Source organism: Oxyura jamaicensis, chromosome 1 (assembly GCF_011077185.1).
Source record: "Oxyura jamaicensis isolate SHBP4307 breed ruddy duck chromosome 1, BPBGC_Ojam_1.0, whole genome shotgun sequence".
Taxonomy (NCBI): Eukaryota; Metazoa; Chordata; class Aves; order Anseriformes; family Anatidae; genus Oxyura; species Oxyura jamaicensis.
This window is the reverse complement of record NC_048893.1, coordinates 24,270,203-24,286,546: the sequence shown is the minus strand read 5'-3', so window position 1 is coordinate 24,286,546 and position 16,344 is coordinate 24,270,203. Positions and strand designations below refer to the sequence as shown.

The following is a 16,344-nucleotide window of genomic DNA, read 5'->3' as shown; positions in this document are numbered from 1 at the left end:
AAATAAAATAAAATAAAATAAAATAAAATAAAATAAAATAAAATAAAATAAAATAAAATAAAAATGTTCTTGTTCTCTTGTGCCTGAAACACACACAATTATGAGCCCACCCACTGAAGTCAGTGGAGGCCATGATGTGGTTTAAGTTGTAACATTTAGACACATAGACATTTACTGTACTGGGGCAAACCAAGATTTAGCAATCAAAATGTCTGAAATGTTTGGCACCTATAAAGTTGTAGGCATGTGAGTGTATCATTTTATACACATACAATTGAGGAAACACTACATATACATATATATTGTTTTGGCAAGAGACTTCCATTAAGTTCCCTGCTGCCAAAAAATATCAGAGAACTGATGAACACTGAAGACACTGTGATAGTCATTCAAAAGTGTGTGAGTGTTATCTGCAAAGCAATCGTCCTGCTAAAGAAAGAGAGGATGTTTCTGATCATTCGAGCAATGAAGAGAAACACAGAATCACAGAATCACAGAATAGTCTAGGTTGGAAGATACCTCCAAGGTCAGAGTCCAACCTCTGACCTAACACTAACAGTCCCCACTAAACCATATCCCTAAGCTCTACATCTAAACGTCTCTTAAAGACCTCCAGGGATGGTGACTCAACCACTTCCCTGGGCAGCCTATTCCAGTGACTAACAACCCGTTCACTAAAGAAGTTCTTCCTAATATCCAAACTAAACCTCCCCTGGCATAACTTTAGCCCATTCCCCCTCGTCCTGTCACCAGGCACGTGGGAGAACAGACCAACCCCCACCTCGCTACAGCCTCCTTTAATGTACCTGTAGAGTGCGATAAGGTCGCCCCTGAGCCTCCTCTTCTCCAGGCTAAATAGTCCCAGTTCCCTCAGCCGCTCCTCATAAGACTTGTTCTCCAGACCCTACACCAGCCTCGTTGCCCTTCTCTGGACTCACTTGAGCACCTCCATGTCCTTCTTGTAGTGAGGGGCCCAAAACTGAACGCAGTACTCAAGGTGCGGCCTCACCAGAGCTGAGTACAGGGGGACAATCACTTCCCTGGACCTGCTGGCCACGCTGTTTCTTATGCAAGCCAGGATGCTGCTGGCCTTCTTGGCCACCTGAGCACACTGCTGGCTCATATTCAGCCAGCAGTCAACCAATACTCAACAACCAGTATTCATCAACCAATACTCCCAGGTCCTTCTCTGCCAGGCAGCTTTCTAACCACACATCTCCCAGCCTGTAGCTCTGCTTGGGGTTGTTGTGCCCCAGCTGCAGGACCCGGCACTTGGCCTTGTTGAACTTCATGCAGTTGACCTCAGTCCATCGGTCCAGCCTATCCAGATCCTCCTGCAGAGCCTTCCTACCCTCGAGCAGATCGACACACGTACCTAACTTGGTGTCATCTGCAAACTTAAGAAGAGAATAAAGTTTAAGGAATTTAGGGAATTAATGGAAAAATAAGTGTTTATGGACCAAGGAACCTAATTGTACTTTTCTCTTTCATCATGTACAAGTTAATTTATTCAAAACAGATCTTGCTCCTAAACTTGAGGGCACCTGTATAAAAAAAGCATGGTGCTCATGAATTTTCCAGATACTTCAGCTTTTCTCATTTTTTGGACTTTTTTGAGTCCACTCATGCTGTAGAACAGAAGAAGAAAAGATTTTAAATACTCTACTGGTCTTGATACCCACATGGTGACGCCAAGCTAAAGGGATAAGGGAACACAGCAATGAAATAATTTATTTTACACAAAAAAAGAGGAAATACATTTTGATGGGATCTTGGGGTACAACACTTGAATTCTATATTTGGGTTTTACTGGAACAGAAACTAGAGCAATTAATTATTAAAAAAAAAAAATAGAAAATGCAGAATGCTAAACCTTATAACTGTTTTCAGTGCTTCTCTTCCCTCTGTTAAAATGCCCTTACAGACCGGTTCTTTCCTTCACATTTGTTGTTTTCCTTCCACAGCTCAGAGACTGGCTTGCATGTTCCAGACATTTCCCCTGTTAGGCAGCTAGATAGGATTGTCCTGCTGTCCCCCTGGAATCTTGCATGATCACTCCTTCCTCTTTGTCATAGCCACCAAGCCGGTAAGCTCACCACTTGCAGTCAGTCTCCACCCTGTCTCCTTCAGTGTTGCAGCTGCTTTTCTGACCAGGTGCTGGGGGTGGAGGAGGGTGTTCCAGTCTGTGGAGCAGTTGCTGACCAGTTCAGTTACCCTCCGTTGCAAACAGCATTTGAGCAGGCAAGGAGAGGCTAGGATGGAGTCAATGACACCAGTATTTCCTACTTCCTCCCACTGGTCATTTCATTACATTTTGCCTGAACATAAACAGCTAGGAAGAACTGCAAGGAGGTAGTGCTCTGCAGCACACAAAGGACATTCAGGGCTCTTCTACAAGTAAAAGATAATGTGCAGCGCTGCTTGCAGCAAAAGTAGTGAGAACGTAGAAAAGTATTTGTGTAAATACTTTTTCATATGAAAAGACCAGAGAATATAACTGTGAAATTAAAGAAAAAAAAAAAGAAAAAAAGAAAAAAAGAAAAAAAAAAAAAAAGGTAAAAAGGATACGGATCACCTGAAAAAGAGATATTTATCATGTTAAAAGAAGAAAATGATTTTGAGAGAAAACAAAGCTGTCATTAGAAAAAGTTTGTTGGAAGAAAGAGGAGGATGGAAATTCAAATGTTCTCACCTCTACGGCTGAGAGGCAGGCCCAGAGGGAGAAAAAGAGATTATCTTTGAACTGCAGGAGCTGGCTGGCCAATACATCCAATGTTGTCGCCTCTGTGTCTCTCCAGCTCATTAGTGCCAGGGTGCTGGCATACAGTGACAGTGCTCTCTGTATAAACTTCAGTCACATCATTTGCATGCTCTGGACTGCACCTGGGTCTCTGGATGCCTGGTTGATGTTCATGTCGCTACACATCAGCTCCACCATGGTTAATTCCCTCAGGTACTGGTTACCTCCCTCCACGGTGGTCCACCTGTCTTGGTAATTTGCAAGATCTACCTTGAAGGGGTACCCTTCTTTCACACTCAACAGGAGCTGAGGACTTTTGCCCCTTTTCCAATCCTTTGCCTGATGACTTTGTCCCTGTAGAGGGATTCCAGCTGCTGGGCATCCTTCCTGACTATTAGCCCCAGTATCCCAGCACCAGAGCAAGCAGCTGATAACATGCTCACCTTGATGACAACTGAAATATTTGCATATCGTGCAGCTCATTCAGGGTCAAGGATCAGGTGGTTTCTTTCTCATTTATGATTTCTGTCTCTTTCTCCTCCTCTTCTTGTGACTGCTATGCTGCAGAATAGGCTTCCTCTTCTGATTCTTCCTCCTGCTCCCCCTTAGGAGAAGCTTCTTCCTCCCTTTCTAAATGCATTCACTTAAACTTCCAATGTTTCTTCTTGACTGTAGCCAAGGGCTGGGTCTCTGTTTTAGCCACAGTGTCTGTTGGTTTGTCTTCAGATCCAGGAGGTGTTCTTCCCCTTGCATGTGCTGAAGCATTGAATAGGCCAGCCAGTGTGATGAGCTGTTTTCCTTGCCAACTTCTTGTGCACCCCCTGCCTACCTACTGGGTAGAGAGAGAGAAGCAGAAAACACCTAGACTGTGTAAGCACTACTCAGCCACAACTAAAACATTGGTGTGTAATCAACACTGTTTTCATTACAAACCTAAACCACAACACCATACCAGCTACTGGGAAGAAAATGAACTTTATCCCAGCCAAAACCAGCATAACCTGAAGTTTCAAAATAAGAGGCACCAGAAAGATGAGAGATGTCTACAATCACAGAATCATGTGAACCGTGCATGTGAACAGAATCACAGAACCGTGATGACATAAAACATTTACTTAAAATAATAAAAAAAAATAACATGAATGACTTCAGAAGTCATAAATACTTCACTTTGTTCCTGTGAACAAAATCACAGAACCGTGATGAAATAAAAACATTTACTTAGAGTAAAAAGTAACACAAATACCTTCAGAAGCCATAAATACGTCACTTTGTTCCCCCGTTCTTCATACCCAGGAATGAATGTCCATGTTCTTAAAGCCTACCTGGGCATTTTTTGAATCATATCACTGAGTATGATTCAGCTCTTAGCAGTAGCCAGTGAGTTTGAACAATCAAACTGGCTACAAAATCTGTAAATCGGTGTGTAACCAGAATAACTGCATCAAGGGGATCATGTAGAAATAATTATGTATTCAGAGAATAACTGTAGGAAGGAAGAAGCAAAGAGTTAGCTGATATATTTCTTTCTCCTAACATGTAAATTTGCCTTTGAAGCAGAAACAGGTATCTTCATAAGACTTTGGCCTTCAGCTGCTTTCCCTTACCTTCACATCAAGCAACCTTCTGTATTATTAAGATAAATAAATAGATAGATCGATGTGTTTCAGTGTAAAGTGGCAAAAAACATGGCTGAGACACAAAGGGATATCTCTGGACAAATAACTCAGTAGACCCAGATCCTACCAAAATTTTAGAGAAACTGCTGTGGGTACAGTTGTGTGGTGAGCTGAGTATTGAGCCTCCCACTGCATATTTCCCTCATCTATTTACATCTTCTCTCACTTGTGCTCTCCTGTTTAGCTCTTACAAGCACCAGGGCCCATTGGACCTCTCCCAGAGTTGATTCAACCCACTCACTGTTGGAAAACCTACCCAGCTGCACACTTTTTCCTCATGTAAAATCTAAGATTCTAATGATTACCACCATAAGGTAGAAAGAGCAGAAGGAAACAAGCAGAAGCAGAGACTAAAGGTAGGGGAAAGGGCAACAAGCAAAATCTTCACCTTTCCAGGCCAGGGAATTCCTAGACTAGCTGATCTGCCCATGGAACCACAGACTTGACAGCATCTTGGGGCAAAACTTCTAACAATCGCAGCTCTTTAGACAATAATAAAAAATATAATTATAATAATAAATTGCAGACTAAAGACCTAAAATGGAATATATAGAATACACATATATACAAGCTGTAAATCCTATGATCAGAGAAGTAAAAACACTGCTTGTGTGGTCTAGGATGTTTACTTCCTCTTACATAGACAAAAGAAAAAATAAATCGATCAATAATGAAAAGTAAAACCAAAAGGGGAGTATCCCCTAAAACTCCTCTCCTGTTAACATCAACTTTTTTTGCCTCCCCAGGGTTTGCAGAATCTTCTCTGCTAGCCTGCCTTCTCTGTGAGCCAGGATCAGAGAGTTGAGCCAAAGTGGGATGAAGACGTGAGTCCTTTTTCTCTGGAGTGTTTTGTGGAACAAAATTACAACATCATTAAGGCTTACAGTGTTCTATGAATGGGAAAAGGGGAAAGAGTCTAGTTTATTTTCCATGCTGAGATTAATTTAAACTACAGTTGTATCAAATCTTCCAACGTGCAGAGCAGTAATGAAATGTATTTCTCCTGTAGTTTTTTTTTTTTTTTTTTTTTCACTTTGTTACTCTGTGCCAGTCTTCCCCATTCACTACCCGTAACTGGACCACACACAGGATTGATGACACATGCAGATCTAATTGCAATCTGGATTGAATTCAGGGTGAAGGCAAAAATCATGAAGGGTGAGGCTTAGAGAGCTTTCTCCAATACAGTTTACTAGATTTATTTTAATATATACCGTGCTATTAATGCCTATTGTTCATAGAGATTTTACCCAAAATTTGAAGTTAGTGTGAATTTATGGTCCTTGGCAGAGTTTTTAGTATGTTAGAAAACAAAAAGGGGATTAAAAAGTTAAGTATAAACACTGAAAATTACATATAGGTCTGCACTGTGAAGATGACAGACATGATTGCAAGAAGTTGATGATGAGTTCACTCAGAAATTATCAGTTTGAGCTTATTTTTCCTATGAGCTCATTTATCACGGAAATGGTTGCTAGGATGCTATACCTTGAAATCTGAATCTTGCTCTAGAAAACAGCAATTGTTAATAGTTTTTTAAACACATTTTCTCCTTGGCAGCCTCTATATAGTGAAATTATTGATGCAAAATAAGTTTTATTATATTAAATCCTGATCTTACAAGCAGTTATATCTAGACTTAACTTTATTCAGAGCTGCAGAATGATTCATGTTAGATCTCTGAGTGAAGTTAAGATATATGCAGTGGGCCTTTAATTCCCGCTAATTTTCTGTGCCTCATATTTTCTTCTTGGTTAGCTCCTGTCAGTTGTCTGTCCAGGTCACTACTTGGAGCACTGAAATCATTCATCAGTGGTCACTAGCTTTCAACACCGAACAAACAGTTTTGTGCAAAACGAAAGCTTTGTGAATATAAGTTGGATTTCTCAAAACCCTGGTGAAATGATGAATTGTGCATGTTACGTGTCTGCATGGCATATTGGTTAAATCCTTTCAAATCCTAGTCTCTTGCAATTTTTATCAAGTCTTATGATTTTCCTCTTGCCTTTTCTGCGTCAGTGTATCCTTAGACACTCACAGTCTATTCCAGATGATGCAGGTGGAGCTGGGATTCTGGCTGCGGGCACAGGAGGTCACTTTTGACAGTCATGCCTGTTTGGTTTTAACAGAAGCGATTCCTGCAAGACCATTCCTCAAAGAGAGCCGGACTGCAGCAAACTGAGGGAGCACCCATGCAAGCAGTCCTGAGTGAATGGAAGGAGCAGGGAGAGGTAAGTGGGACAGAGAGTCCTTAATCCATGCAGTGGGACCAGCCACAGGAGGGAACGGGTCTGGAAATCCTAAATAGAAAATGAATCCTTAATTTGTTTTGTATGTTAGAAGGAGGAGATTTGCAGCTTTCTGCTAAGAATTCTGAAAAAAAGTATGTATACCTGCAAGTACATATAATTAGCCGGATATTTCTGATCTTATAGACAATTGTGTTCTGCAGATGTTTGAATACTATACACTGCATACCTGACTCTATACATTTATATCCTTTTCCTGTGTGATTAGTTAATCACACCCCATTAATTAATCACACCCCATTTGCAACAGTCCTTGATTAATCCTGAAGTGTCAGAATGTGATCAGATAAGTCAGTAGACATGCAGGCCCAGGGATGTGATGGAGTCCTGATTAGAAAGATGATAAATCATGTTCATTGCACTCTAGCTGTGATTGAGAGAAGTACTTACAGCTCAAAAAAATTGTATTACATGCTATCGTCATGAAAATAAACCACAAAACATAGGGAAAAAGACAACTCACTCCTTGGAACAACTGGGAAAAGCAGATGAACAGAAAGCAGATCCTCAGGAGTATACTGGAGGTGCAGAGATCTGCTTGCCCTCTACAGATCTCCGTTCATCTCTGAGTTTGCAGTGTCAGCCTCGGTGCAGTAAATGAGTAAAAGCTGCTGGCCTGTCCTGAAAACTTGAAGCCCATGGAGGATCCTGGGCTTGCAGGATGGATGATGTGTTTAAAGCCTCCACTTATGAACTGAATTGGGGAAAATGAGGTCAGGCTGGAGGGAGTAAGTGTTTACTTGCTGGGCTGAAGGTTACTGAGTGAGCAGGGGGAAAGAGAGAGGAGTACTCTGTTCTACTGTAGGACTCTTGGAAGGGGCTATAGTCCCCACATAAGTAAAACTACCTTTAATCAAAATCTTTATTAACTTCTTTTAGTAAAGTCTTCTAGCAACGCTATGGAAAGCTCTGACAAATTCCTTCACTAAGAATTTGTGAGAAGTTGACGACCATGCAAATGCCACCCACACAGCTGATGGTTGTGGTCCCAGAAATCAGGGCATGCCAGAAACCACAGGGCAATCTCTTCAAACAATAAGAAAACTCTTCTGCTTCCCCTCTGCTACTGCTGGGGTTACTATAGCTCTCAGGCTGCCTGTAGAGTCTCTGCAATGCTCCTTTGAAAGTACCAGCTCCCTGGGTGCCCTCTCCATTATATGGTATTGACCCACCCTTAAATCAACTGCAGGGAACACACCAGCCAGGTTTGTTGGCTTGTCAGAGGCTTTGCAGCACAGGCTGGAGGAGCAGGGACTGAGGATGTGAGCTGGTGTGCAGGGAAGGAGGGAGCGCACGCAACATGTCTCAGCTTCTGTGTGGATGGGAAGCATCTATCACTGGAGGGCACCACAAGTTTTGTACTTCTTTTCTGCCCAGGATAACCTAGGGATCTAATTTAGACAACCACAGCCCAAGACAATACTAAAATGCAATGCCTCTGACAGCTGAGGTTCTGCATGAGGTGTTGAATCACTTGTATGGCATTCTTATATGTGCAAATTAATGGCTTTAGCTCGAGGTGGAAAAAAGGATACAAAAGCTGAATAAATACCAGCATTTCAAACAAATATATGCTCAGTGCTGTATACAGGCCTCTGGCTTGCTAATACTGCTGCTGCTCTTGCATTTTGTATATTGGCCCAGGGTTATCATAATTTAATGACACTCATTTCTTATATATGAGGCAGCGTAGGAAGAACTCTTTCTTTTCAAAAATAGCTAAGGATGAAGGGTAACATAGATGACTTGTACACAGGTATTTTTAGCTAAAGGAACTAGATTATATGAGAAGTTTAGGTCTATGAAGACAACAGAGTTCCTCAACTGTTCCCATCTGTCTCGTCCCTGACCTGTGTCAGCAGGGGGAAGTAGTAACTAAGACCTTCTGTGGCTTAGATGCTAAGTGCTTTCATCAGAGTATTTTTGTCTGCCCTCTTTTCTTTCCCTCTTTAACATTAGTAAGAACTTTTATTTATACACTGTGATGAGACGTATCTACTATGGAAAAGTACTGACAACTGCTTTGTCAGTGACACGTCCAAGTAAATCTGCTTCATTTTACAACATTTTTGTTAATCTGGAGTAAAATATTGCAGGTGCTGCTCGGATTTCTACTTGCCTTCAAGATATTTTTATGGTTTCAATTAGCCCAATTGCTGTAACAGCAGTTTTCTAAAAATTGCAGTGATGGTGGCTTCGAGGCATGCAGCGTGAGCAAGGACACCTCCTGTTCCCCATCCGGATCCCAGGCTGCGTCTCCGAGCCCTGTGCCTGCCTGGAGCACAGCTAGCTTAGCCCCACCCTCTGAGCAGTCCAGCCTTTATTTATATGAAATCTGTGGTCCAACTGGCTTCAGATGGCGTGTGTATGTGCGTGTGCCTTCCTTGCGAGTGTGTGAGACAAGCTGGGATCATGAGCCAGGGTTGTTCCAAGTGGTTTTAATCAGCAGCCCATTAGAGGGGAACGGGAAACTTCTAACAGGATAAGAGCCGAGTAAGTAAATCTAACTTTGAGCTTGCAGTCTGAACACAACAAATGCAAGTGAAAATTTTCGTAGTCTGTCAGTTTTCAGATAAATGATCACTTTTAGGCAGAGATCAGTGCATGCTGACAGGAAAGAGGCAATTTAAAAGGACTGGACTGAAGGAAACTAAAAACAAAGTAGGAACTGAGAATGCAAGAGAGAAAAAACAGCAAACGATTGTTCACGAGGTTGGTACACTCTCTTACTCTCTTCATATGTGGACAGAATGTATTCAGTTTTAACCTCTTGATTTCTTGGATGCTGTTGTCTGGCTGAATAGCTCCTTCTGCAGAGCTGGGGCTGTGGATTTCTGCTCCTCACCTGTCTGCTACCAGGTCTCTTCTACTGGGAGTGTAGTGTGGAAGGGCTTGTTACAGCTCCCTGCGAAGGACCCCATGGCATGTTGCTGTTCGTTCCTCCTCACTTTTATTTATTTTTTTTTTCCACAGGTTATTCCCATGGGAGGATACTTTACAAGCCCTCTGGATCCTGTGACTTCTTGCCAGGTACCAAGAAAGGACTCAGCAGCAGAAATGGGGGAAGTCCTCACTAGTTTTGGATAAAGCCTGCCTTTGACTTTTTTTTTTTTTTTTTTTTTTTTTACCTTGTGAGAACGTGACTACTTCGAATGCATCTGCAATGTGGCAAAGGGTGAAGTGAGGCCATGGTTTGTGGGCAAGTCCCCAGGTGCCGCAGGCTTTGTCGCCCTCGCCCCTTCCTCCTGGCCTTAGTGGTGGCTGTCTGTCTGTTCTGCCAGACCCTGACTCCTCTCATGACCAGCAGCTTCCTTTCGGCAGTTGTTAATGGGATTTCACCACACAAACTGAGTAAAACACAGCAAGGAAGATACAAGGAGGTCTCAGCAAGCAGCACTCACTGCTTCTTCCCTGTCAGTGACGCACAGGCAGTGAAAAAGGTAAGTCAGCTGGAGAAGAGTGCTGAGCAATAATTAGCGTGGCGAGGGATGGTGAGTCTGGCAGGATCATCTGAGTCCAGCTAAAATTATACTAAGCTTGAAAGTCTGAGGTCTGTGTACAAACAAATGAGTGATCTAATGACAGTGGCATATGTGCAAGTACATCTCCATTACCAGCTCCTCAGTGTGGTGTTGCTAACACAGGAATCCTGAAATCTTTGACTGAAACATGGCATTACTCTGTGACTCCGGAGAGATTTCAGTTTGCTGCACAGGCTGTATGTTATTTTGGCTTTAGGAATAGGGTCAGAGGCTTTCCACTACAGACACGTAAATCAAGAGGCAGTTGGGGTTTCAAGAACAGGGACTGATGCTGTTATTAGCTGCAAGACTGCAGTTGCCCTGCATTAAAGCAATCTGCTGGTTAGTTTTGAACTGTGCTGAAATTATGCTGAAAAGCTGAATTTAACTGACTAAAAAAAAAAAAAAAAAAAAAAAAGTCTCATTTTCAAATCTCAATATTTACTTTGGAATCTCTATCCCACATATTTTATGCTGTCCTTAAGTTACCTGACCTTGTGTTTATTTTGCATAGGGTTCCTAGAATGGGTGTTAAAACCTAACAAATGCAGACACTGTTATTTTACTTGGAAAACGTTCCAGAGTTCCAGACTGAGGTAGTTATTTTCACTCTGGAATTTTTGATCAGCATTAGCACAAATGCTACAGGTTTTCTTCAGTCCTATAGAGTGCTGCTAATAGTTCAGCAGAGCCCTCACTGTGAAACTATCATTTCACTGGCATTTTATGTATTACTGTATCACAGCTGTAAACATAAATCCGTGACATCACAGACTATGGACAGCTTCCACATAAAGCAGTTAAAGTTTCTAAAAATAAACAATGATTTAGAAGGCTTCTTCCTAGATTGGGTAGGGTTCAGTCTGAAAGGTCAGCAATATTGATTTTAGGAGAGCAGTTGTAAAGTACATCTTCTGCAATCAAAAACAAATATGTGAAATAACTGGGGTGCAAGGTTTAACCTTAAGTCTTAATTTATTTATTTATTTATTTTTTAAATGAAGGTCAGAGAGATCTTTCCTATGAGTTGCAGAAATCTACTTTATACTGCATTTGCCATGAGTTTGTATTTTAATGACCCCTTAGTACCCTACATATCTAGATTTAGGTTTGTTCAACAACGTGACATGAAGAACTACAATTTAAAGGGAAGTAAGCACATCTGATGGTTTAGGTTGCACTGGCACACAACTTTTGACATAGTCTATTCCTTTTTCCTTATTGTTATTGTCATGGCAACGAAAAATTAATATGTTAAATTCAGTTACCTAAAATCTCTGAGTTGGTAGAACAATGACAAAACTTTGCTTGTATGTTATTTGGCTGAAAATATCTGTAATTTCTACTTTCCCAATTTGTCTGAAGAAGATGCAGATTGAACTTCGTGTACTAGCTGTTTGAAATAAGAAGAAAGATTACGTTCATACAACACGCTGTACTTACTGCTCTCCAGCACGCATGGCTGAATATGACTATCACACACATGCTGAACCTGTAGTACAGATTTAAATGCATATGTTAACCCTCATAGGTATGTTTTCCAGGCCTGTGCTACTCTAACACATTCCTCTTCACATTCTGAAGACCACCCGTAGCTGGCTCCCTATTTGTCTTGGAAGTTTCCTCTAGAGCATTATGAACAAAATGTCTTGCACATGTTGGGATGTTACTCTTAGCTGCTCTCTGTTTCCAGAGAATGCTCTGTTGGTTGTGTGGGCTGCATAACAGTCTCAGGGAACAGAAAAGAGAAACATCTCCAAAAATGTCTTCTACTTTGTTTTGAGAGTGTGCTCTTGAACTGTGTTTTCGCCCACTGCTTTTGCAAATAGCTGAACTGTTATCTTGCTTGATTTTACTGGGTACCCAGTAACATTTAAGACAGATGTCATGGTTGAAACTTCTCACTGTTTTATTTTACAGTCATGTGGCCACCCACAGCAACTAGTCTGAAAACAAGTTTTCATTAAAGCCCTGGTTTAAATCTTCATTTATGAATCTGGAAAAATTCTTTAAAATATAGTCCAAAAATTATTCACACGTGTTCTTATTCTATGAATACTCCAGCAAGTGAATTTGTTTAAAAGAATATATTGTACAGGTAAACAGTGGCTTAAAGGAAGCACTGCAACATGTTTTATGAAGTGGAAGTTCAAAGAAAAGTTTTAAGGAAAATAAGACCCTGCTGGAGATATTAGTCCTTAAATAATATCCAGTGCTTCTGGGTTTTGAGCCGAAGCATCTCATGTCACACCACAGAACCTCTTCAGACTGGGTAGGGCAGGTTTAATTCTTGTTTCCTTCAGAGAAACAATCAGTATTGTGTTGAGGCTGCTGTGAGAATTTGGTTATGATTATTATTGCACATGCAAAATCTCCTTCCAAAGTTTGATAATATCTCCATTCAGGGTATGCATAGCACAATTGCCTAAAAAAAAAAAAAAAAAAAAAAAAAAAAAAAACTTTTATTTTATGAGCAGGGAAGAAAAGAAGGAAAGGTGAAGATGATCTGAAGAAAATTGCAGCTTTGCCTCCATATCTCTGATCTCAAAATTCATCTCATTTTGGAAGGGAAATTTCCATGCAAGTATGGAAAAAGCATGGTGCTGGAAATGGCCAATTTGGTCTGTAAATATGTCTTTAACAGCATCCAAGATACCCTGGGATGCAGCCATTACTGTCAGGAACATAGCGCAAGCTGCCTTTTATAAGTTGCAAAAATGCAGATTTCATTACTAGCCTGTAAAGCCTGACAGAGCTCATGGTACTTCTCTCTCAGGTATCACACATTACAGGATTTTTAAAAGCTTCTTGAGAGCTGATCCTCTGGCCTTATTTTCTCATGAGCAGAGGTCAACATTTGCTAGTATAAAATTAAATTCTAATATCAGTAACATGAAAAGTAGAATGTTTATTTCTGAATCTCTAGCAGTAAAGCTGTGAGAGAGAACCATCACATGCAGCAGCAGGCTATCTTCAGGTTCTGCCAGCCACACTTACCTCTTGCACAAGAAAATATTTGCCATTGTATATAATAAGGAGGAGAGGTGGTGCTGTAGTATCTAAGCTGAAACTGGCATCAACAACAAAAGGCTAAACAAGCCCAGTGGGTAGGCTTGTATGGCACAGTACTGTGCCAGAAACACCTTTGGTACCAGACAGATGTAAAACCATTACACTCAAGTGATTTATCTTTGCTTCACAGCCACTTCTGAGAAGAGCTAATTAGCAGGTCACAGCTGCATTTCCACTCTCTGAATTAATTCATCCAGAGCCAGCTTAGGTGTTTCTACCCAGCAGTGTGTTTTGCCTGGTCAGACATAGTACCTCCACTATTGTGAGGAGGCGGCACGACAGTATTGCACATGTCCTAGGCACTGTTTTGGCATACTAGTTTTGCTAGCTGTGGCCAATGTATAAAAAAGGAGATTTAAAATCTTAAATTTTAAGATGGGTCTTGAAGGAGATTATTTCATGGATATTCATAAGAGCCTTTCCTCATGTCCCCTGGCTATTTAGGGCCACCTGAGAAAAAGAGAAGCAGCTGGTTATATGAGAATTTAAGGCTGGCATCTTAGGAAATGAAAGATAAGAGGAACAGTGAAAAAAGGCTGTCTCCATTTTCAAGGCCCTCAACCTATCCCTTATATAATAGACATATCCCTAGGAGGATCTATAATGAGGCGAACAAAGATCAAGATTAAGGAATTGATTTTACAGCTGAGCATTCTGAACTTAAAGGGTAGGGTATAATTTACTGGGAGTGGCCAATATGAAAGATGCAGAGTAATAACAGTCTGGATGTGGCCATATATCCAAGGTATTATGTAGAAGGAAAAAAAAAAAAAAAAAAAGGAAAAAGGAAAAGATAAACATCACGGTTATCATGGTTTAGTAATAACCCCAAGATCTAGAGAAAGATCTTGTTGAATGTCTTTCACATGTTATAGGCCCAAGTAGCTATGTGGTAGAGTCAAAGACTGAAGAACTGAGAAATTGTTACCAAAACTTTGGTAACAGAGGGGGATTATCCTCTTACTCCTTGAGTGGTACTTTGTATCTGGTGAGAGACATAAGTCCAGACTTCAGTGGAAGTAACTGTTTCAAATGCAAAGTTCATCTTGGCTTAGCACAGACTTCTAAAAACAGACTTGATGAGCTTCACCCTCTAAAGACATATCCTTTTTTTTTTTTTTTTTTTTTTTTTTTTTTTCCTTTTCCTTTTCCTATTGATTTTTGATGCAATATGCTTAAGTTTGAATGAGCAAGGAAGGAAGATGGCAGGAGAGGAACATCATTGAACAAGGCATGGGGAAAGGAGGCACTGGCTGGGGCAGACGTGGGAGGCAGAGTATGAGATTGTGCATGGAGGAGCTGGATTTGTATTGGGGAAGAGAAAGGGAGATGAGTAGGGAAATGGAAATAAATGAAGACAAAGCCAGTGGGAACTTTTGAAATGTAAATGGAAGAAAAGAATAAATGAAGCTGGGTGATAGAATGAGAAGGAGTGATTTCTGCTATTATGCAGAAATCGAGTAGGGTGAGAGCTCTGGATTGAGAAGATTGCATTATGCATAATAAGGTTTGATACATTTTAAATGTAAATTTAATCTTTAAAAAGATATTTATTTTCTTTTTCACAAGAGGAAAAAGGAAGTGGAAAATTTGGCTACTACGAAGCCTCAGTTAATAGAAAGCAATTGGCAGATGGTCTGGTGTCATCAGCTGCTTTCTTTGGAATTATACCACGTTCACATTGCATCCTACGAAAGCAGGAGATGATCATCCCCCCCCGCGCGCGGCCCCCAGTGTAAAATGCAAGAGGCACTGAGGAAACAGTTATTTTCACTGCACAGATAGCTCAAGATATTTTGGTGATAAAGGGCTCAGCTATTGTGGTAGCAGTCAGGAAAGAGGGGCAGGGTGGAGGCTCTTTACAGGAAGGGAGCTTTGAGAAGGATGCATTGGCAGTAAGTGGAGGGAGAGACATGGAGGACTTACGCTTCATTGGAGTCCTTTCCTTAAAAATTATCTATTTTGATAAGATGGTAGGATTTGGCTCATCATTTGTTCCCAATACAAGATAGCTGGTACCAGGAACTACATGCAGTCATAAAGCAAAGGCATTTTTGAAAATTTAGTTCAGTACTTCTAGCCCAGAGTGCTGGTGATGGCTGTGCAAATAACTCCAGTTTTGCTCATGGATTTATGAAGTCATCAGAAACCAGCCATCAAAGTAGTGCTGATAATTTAGTCGCTTGTTCTGTATTTGCTCAGCAAACAATTGGAAGCAGAATTACATTCCAACTGTTTCATTCTACAACCCACTCCTTTCTGATTAGGAAATCTAACAGAACTTAAAGCCAACACATTTAAATGTCCTCCAGAAAGTGAAACAGGAAATTAACTTCTCTGTGACTTCTTGATAAAGGAGCTATGTGCACTTCAAATACAACAATAATATGAATGACTTACTATTTCTGTGAACTTTTGGGCAAACATGGAAAAGAATTTAAAAGTCACATTTGGAATTAATAAAGGTCTGCACAGTCCTGTAAACGAACCACTTAGGGCATTAGAACCACATGCTAAGTTCTTATTATCATTAATGCTAGCTAATATTAGTATGGGAATGTCTAGGAGTCCCAGTCATAGATTTTTGTAATTTTGTTGTGCTAGACAGTATTTAGCAGTGAAGGTGCCATTGCTGGCTAAACAGGATTTTAGGCAGTTCTCTGCCTGTGAATATCACCAATAATGCTGGTGTTGTTTATGTAAGGCTGCTTCTCTTTCCCAGTATTTCTTTTACACTCCCCTTTCACATGCCAAGAGCTTTCAGTTTGCATAGTGGTTTGTGTATCTATTTTGCAGAAGCCCAATACCCTTATAAAGCAGTGTGTAAAAGTTGCAGTCAGATTATTTGAAGCTGTTGGACAAAGCTCTGACAGCCTTGTCAAGCTTGGTGTAAAAGAGAGGCTGCCTGTAATTGACACAGGGACTAACACCAGCAGAACCGGGTAGCTGAGAAGATGATTCACAGTTTTTTGAGTTCTTTCCTGAAAAAAAAAAAAAAAAAAAAAAAAAAAAAAAAAAAAAAA

The 16,344-nt window shown here is 40.7% G+C and overlaps 1 protein-coding gene across 3 annotated transcripts in view; it reads left to right on the top strand.

Annotated features, from left to right (window-relative positions):
• Window positions 1–9,058: 9,058 nt before the first annotated feature.
• CPED1 (cadherin like and PC-esterase domain containing 1) overlaps window positions 9,059–16,344 on the top strand; it is a 156,210-nt gene continuing 148,924 nt past the window's right edge. Inside the window, exons 1-3 of one of the 3 annotated variants that reach the window (XM_035332803.1) lie at window positions 9,059–9,221; window positions 9,319–9,440; window positions 9,702–10,168. In XM_035332803.1, the coding sequence (XP_035188694.1) occupies window positions 9,917–10,168 (252 nt within the window). In that variant the 5' untranslated portion in view covers window positions 9,059–9,221; window positions 9,319–9,440; window positions 9,702–9,916. The remainder of the gene's footprint in view (window positions 9,222–9,318; window positions 9,441–9,701; window positions 10,169–16,344) is intronic. The other 2 variants (XM_035332793.1, XM_035332814.1) reach the window with 2 other exon arrangements.